Raw genomic sequence first — 5,760 nt, forward strand, 5'->3', positions numbered from 1 at the left:
GGGCTCCGTCAGGGGTGCTTCGTGCGGGTGTGCTGCTGAAGCACGTGGTGGAGACAGTGTCCCCACCTCCTTGGGGACAGGTAGCGGGAGGACCTCTGGTGGTCAAAGGCCCTGGGGTTAGACCAACTCCCAGGGTCCCTTCCAGCTCTGCCCTGGCCTTTGTCACCTCCTGGTCCTCAGGGAGGGTTGGCCGCCTGCTGGCTGGGCTGAAGATCAGTATCCATGTCCCAGACGGTGGCGCCCTCGTTGGCATGGGGCGGGGCCGAGGCAGCGGAATGTGGGGGCCGTGGGCTCCTCCTGGGGAGGCTTAGGGAGAGGCGGGTTTAGGAGTTCCCCAAAGGGTGGATGCACCCGCCATGGCTCTGGATCTGACTGGGAGCCTGCGATGCCGGGACTGGGGCTCTGCCCAGCCAGCAGGGAGCCCAGAGGAATGTGGCCCAGGCCGCAGTCCGGGCAGCCTGGGCGGCATCTCCTGCAGCCGCTCCGGGCCCCGCGGTTCTGTGCTCCCAGGACAGGAGTCCCCGGTCCAGCCCTGACCCCGGCTCCCTGCTCAGACGGATAAGGTGAGCTTCATCTCTCACCTGGTTTCCAAACATTCACATGATCTGAGTGACTTAATGGCCCGGGAAAGAACGTACCTTGTCCACGTGGTTCGCGATCTCTATTAGTCGCTGCTTCACTTTTCCCAGGTCCTTTCCTTGCCTCTGAAACTTCATAATTTGAGATGTCAGCATTAATCACAGCAAGCGTGTCACTCAAAGCTCCTCTTCCCTCCCAGTCCCTGGGCATGCGCAGCCTCAGGCTTCACAAACCCTCCCAGCTCCCTGGGCAATGAGCCCCATCCCCCCAGAAACCTCCCGCTGGGACTCCCCGAAGCGCCCCGAAACTCGCCACACCACGGAGCGCTCCTACGTAACTGAGTAACTCATGCCTCGCCTCAGCCTCATATGTGACGGGCAGCCACTGTTTAGGTCAGTGGTCGGCAAACTCATTAGTCAACAGAGCCAAATATCAACAGTACAACGATTGAAATTTCTTTTGAGAGCCAAATTTTTTAAACTTAAACTATATAGGTAGGTACATTGTGATTAACTTAATTAGGGTACTCCTCAGGCTTAGGAAGAGCCACACTCAAGGGGCCAAAGAGCCGCACGTGGCTCGAGAGCCGCAGTTTGCCGACCACGGGTTTAGGTAAAGGGAAGACAGACAACGAAGGAGCAGGCAGCCCCGAGCCATTTCTCAGATCGTCAACTTGGGGTTTTCAAAATTGGATTTATTGGGGTGACACTGGTTCACAAAAGCACACTTGATGTTCACTTCCTCGCAAAGTCCTTCCTATTTGTTTTTAAACTTAGATAGTGAAGGAACAGGCGCTCACGGCCGCAAGTCCGCGACCCGGAGGGGAGGGGATGACAAGCTAATGAATCGCCCCTCGGCTGACCTCCAGACGGGGCGGGCTCTGAGAAACGGTCAAGCCAGTTCCCTCCGCCGGCGCTGCGCCCCGAGGAAATGGCACCTCATTCATCACACGCAGCAGAGGCCGAAAGGAATACGGAGAAGAAACTCCCCAAAAGTCTAATTAAAAATCAATTCAGAGGAAAAGCGAGCGTGGCCCCGAGCCCCGCTCAGAAGGCAGGGCTTCCGGCCGCGTCCCTGTCCCTCTCGAGCCTTCACTTTGGTCGAGGACACATCGGACATGTTTAACGCTGCTTTCCCCCCAAACGGTTCAGGAATCCATTCTAACGCCATCTGCGGATTCCCCAAAGGACCCCCACCCCACCCCCGTTTGGAGAGCTTAGCGATGGAGCAACAGTTTCCTTGTTTGCTTTCCAGTCTTGGGCTTTTATTTTGTAGTTTCAGACCCATTTTTAATCTTTTATACTTGACGCTACCAGAAAGCCCCCTTTCCGTGACTTGTTTACATGCCTTTAAGGGCCCGGAGTAAAGGAGGTTAATTAAAGCAAATTGTGACCTACTGAATATCTTTTCCTTTCCTCTCTTTTTTTTTTTAAACCAGCCTTACGACCGAGACATTTCAAGCTCTCACCTCGCGGTTGTCGGCGACAATAACCAGCTCCACGTACTTGGTCATCTGCAGGGTTTCTCTCTTATGCTGCAACAGGAAACACGGGTTCAATTCCCTGGAGGCCTCCCGGGGCACCCAGAACACGGTCACCCTCTCCCCACCCAAGCACCTCACTAAGGGGCCCCATCCTCCACACGGTCACCTCCATCCCCAGCGACCTCTGTGGGACCTTCTCAACTCAAGTGACCAGCTTCTTTCATTTTTAAACATATTTTTACTGATTTCAGAGAAGCAGGGAGAGGGAGAAAGAGATGAAAACATCAATGATGAGAGAGAATCATGGATGGACTGCCTCCTGCCCGCCCCACACTGGGGATGGAGCCCACAACCTGGGCATGTGCCCTGGCCGGGAATCAAATCATGACCTCCTGGTTCCTAGGTCGATGGTCAACCACTGAGCCACGCCGGCCCGGCTTGAATGACCAGTTTCCATTCATCTAGGAAATCCTTGCGAAGGGAGTTCACGCTCCAGCCGAGTCCCTGACTTTAGGGTCGGAACCAGCATGTGCCGAAACACAGAAACAAGCAACAGCGCTGCCTGCACCAGGAGTGCCCCCCGCCCCCCGCGCATTCCGGGCCCCGAGCAGCACATTTGAAGGTCACCCCAGAAAATGATGCCCTAGGGGTATTCCCTTTGCCTTTAGGGTCCCGTTTTGTGAGGTGAGGAAAGTGGAAGAGAACAGAGTTTGGGCCGGAATTGCGTGACCCTCTGAAGAAACACAGCTGGGTCCACGCCAGGCGGGACATTGAAAAACCTGGTTAGAAGCAACGGCAGGCGGGCGGTCTGGGAGCAGGGATCAGCCGGGCTGATAATCCGGGAACAGAGCCAGTGCGAGAGAGGTGTTAGGAGGAAACTAGAAAGGAGCAAAGAGAAAAAGAACAGAAAGAAACCATGTGGAGAAAAACTCCGCCCCTGGAGAAAGCGTGGAACAGCCGGGAAGGACGCGGGAACTGTTTCCAGGGGTGAGGACGGAGGAGGTGCAGGCGGCACCATGGGAGCCCCCCCGCCCATCCAGGCCGCTCGGAAGCGACTACGTTCTAACCAGTTTCCTCAGAAAACATGTAACTCTCCGTGAATCCCTGGGAGAATCCCAGAGGCGTTGTTAGGAGAACGAGAGCGAGTCACGGGGGGTGGTCTCAGAAAGCAAACATTGCACACGGAGCGCAAAGCCTTCTGTTCCTCCGTGAAGGCCGCTGCGGGAGCCGGGCTGAGCTGGTCGGGGGGCCTGCCCGCGCCTCTGGGTTCCGAGTTCACGCCCCGCACGGCGGCGGCTCAGAGCCGCGTGTCATAACCGCTCGCAGACAGAAGGAAACACGACCCAGGCGCACTGTGCATCAGCGGCTTGTCTCACACCCAGAGGGAAACACCTTTCACACAGCAAATCCCATCAACGCGGATCTTGCAAACTGATTTTTACAAGAAAAATGTTTGCGTCCCAGCGGGCCCCCCACCCCCCCACTGTGCTGATGCCTGGGCACAGGGGCCCTGAACAGACCTGGAGCCTGCTGCAGGGAGAGAAAGGAAGCTCCGCGCCAGGCAGGACGTCTCCACCCTCTACAGCGGCACAGGAAAGAGTGACAAGCGCTGAGGCTCCCTGTTGGAGCTGTGTTTTAAGGTGACAAGTACGTGTGTTTTATGGTGATAAGTATGTGCTTATAAAGAAAAAACGATTAGCCCCGTGGTAGCCAGTGCTGGCCACAAAATGAGACACCTTCTCAAACAGTGAGGCTCCTGCCCGGGCCCCGTGGCTCAGTGGTTGAATGTCGACCTATGAACCAGGAGGTCAGGGTTCGATTCCCGGTCAGGGCACAGGCCCGGGATGCAGGCTCCATCCCCAGTGGGGGGCGTGCAGGAGGCAGCTGATCCATGATTCTCTCTCATCACTGATGTTTCTCTCTCTCTCCTCCCCCTTCCTCCTTGAAACCAATAAAATTTAAAAAAAAATAAAAATAGAGTGAGGCTCCTGCCCCTTTTCCTCGCTGGGGTGTGCAAGAAGCAGAAATCGCCTGCCCCCTTCGATTCCCCGATTCACTCTTAATAGATTCAGCTAATTATATAGAAGAAAATAAAGTTCTACAAATAAAAAAATAAGTGAACCTCCCGTTGGAAACCCCCTAGAAAGGGCCCTGGTTGTTTAGACGCTTCCACCTTTGAGCCGGCAAAGGGGAGGGGCCCGCAGGCCATGGACATTCCCAGTGGCCCTGGGTCGCCGTGTAGAAAGCCATGGTTCCAGATCATGAAAACAAACATGTGCGCCCCGCTTCCCTGTCTCTGCAGCTGTCCGGGGAGCCCAGACTTTCTCACGAATTCAGGGCACTGCACGCTGTGGGGGAAGCTGACCACACAGCCGCAGGCCCTGGAGGCCGCCCACGGCCTGCTGTTCGCCTCCCGTTGGAAACCCCCTAGAAAGGGCCCTGGTTGTTTAGACGCTTCCACCTTTGAGCCGGCAAAGGGGAGGGGCCCGCGGGCCGTGGACATTCCCAGTGGCCTTGGGTCGCCGTGTAGAAAGCCGTGGTTCCAGATCATGAAAACAAACACGTGCGCCCCGCTTCCCTGTCTCTGCAGCTGTCCGGGGAGCCCAGACTTTCTCATGAATTCAGAGCAGTGCACGCTGTGGGGGAAGCTGACCACACAGCCGCAGGCCCTGGAGGGCCGCCCACGGCCTGCGGTTCGCTCCGTCCGCTGTGCTCACAGAGGCTTCAAGCACCCCTGTGCAGTTCCCGCCTCTCGGGCCGCCCGGTTTTATAAGAAGCAAATCCTATTTAACCTTTTTGATCGGCAGAGCGACCTCTGAAACTGGCTGCTTGATTCAGTGTTCCTTCTGGGGTTCGGAACAAAAGCCCTGCCCCGAGCGGAGAGGAACACACGCCTGAGAACGGCCTGCAGTCCCTGCTCCACGGTGGAGGCCAAGGCGCCTGGAACCTCGCTCAAGAGGGAGGCAGTTCCCAGGCCTCTCCAGTCGTCATGGCCAAGTTCCCAGAGAGAGAACATCCCCCAAACATGTCGCAACAGGAACCCTGGCGCGGGAGCTTAACGCAGCCCCATGCAAGTCCGAGAAGCGCCGTTGGGATCAGGGTGACGTACGTCCTCACTGTAGTCTTCCTCCACATGAGCCACACTGTCCTTCATTCACGCATCCCACAGACGTCTCCCGGGAGCCCTCCACGTGCCAGGCACTGGGCTGGGTCCCGGGATACAGGGACGGACGGGAGACCCCAGGCCCTGCCCTGATGCAGCTCACATGCTGGGCGGAGGGGGTGACAGTACAGAGTTAACAAACATCAAGCATCGTCTGTGAAAAGTACAACCAAGGAGAGAAACCATTTGGACTCAGACGGGGAGGGGAGCGCACTGAGACCCGAGGTGGAGGGCAGGAACACGGCGCGTTTACACCTGGAAGACTGCGCCGCTGTAGGAAAGGAGCGTCGCTTACCCTGCGAGGCGGCATGGAGGGGCCTGGAGGGTGTGATGCTGAGCGAAATCAGCAGAAAGACAAGTACCACACAATCTCATGCATGTGGAATCTAATGAGCAAAATAAATGAACGAACAAAAAAGATCCAGAGACATGGAAGCATGCAACGGACTGGCGTCATTCAGAGGGAAGTGGGGGGCGGGGGAGGATTAACCAATGAACTTGTATGCAGATACGCATCACCCAAGGACACAGATAA

At 56.6% G+C, this 5,760-nt stretch overlaps 1 protein-coding gene across 1 annotated transcript in view; it reads right to left on the bottom strand.

Annotated features, from left to right (window-relative positions):
• Positions 1 to 5,760, bottom strand: part of ADAM12 (ADAM metallopeptidase domain 12) — a gene marked incomplete at its 3' end in the record, with an annotated part of 130,512 nt that overhangs the window by 34,996 nt on the left and 89,756 nt on the right. The window contains exons 7-8 of the mRNA XM_014530146.1: positions 2,048 to 2,113; positions 639 to 710 (exon numbers count right to left, since the gene is read on the bottom strand). Of these exons, the coding sequence (XP_014385632.1) occupies positions 639 to 710; positions 2,048 to 2,113 (138 nt within the window). The remainder of the gene's footprint in view (positions 1 to 638; positions 711 to 2,047; positions 2,114 to 5,760) is intronic.

The sequence above is a fragment of the Myotis brandtii genome, unplaced genomic scaffold (assembly GCF_000412655.1).
Source record: "Myotis brandtii unplaced genomic scaffold, ASM41265v1 scaffold725, whole genome shotgun sequence".
In the NCBI taxonomy this organism is placed as follows: Eukaryota; Metazoa; Chordata; class Mammalia; order Chiroptera; family Vespertilionidae; genus Myotis; species Myotis brandtii.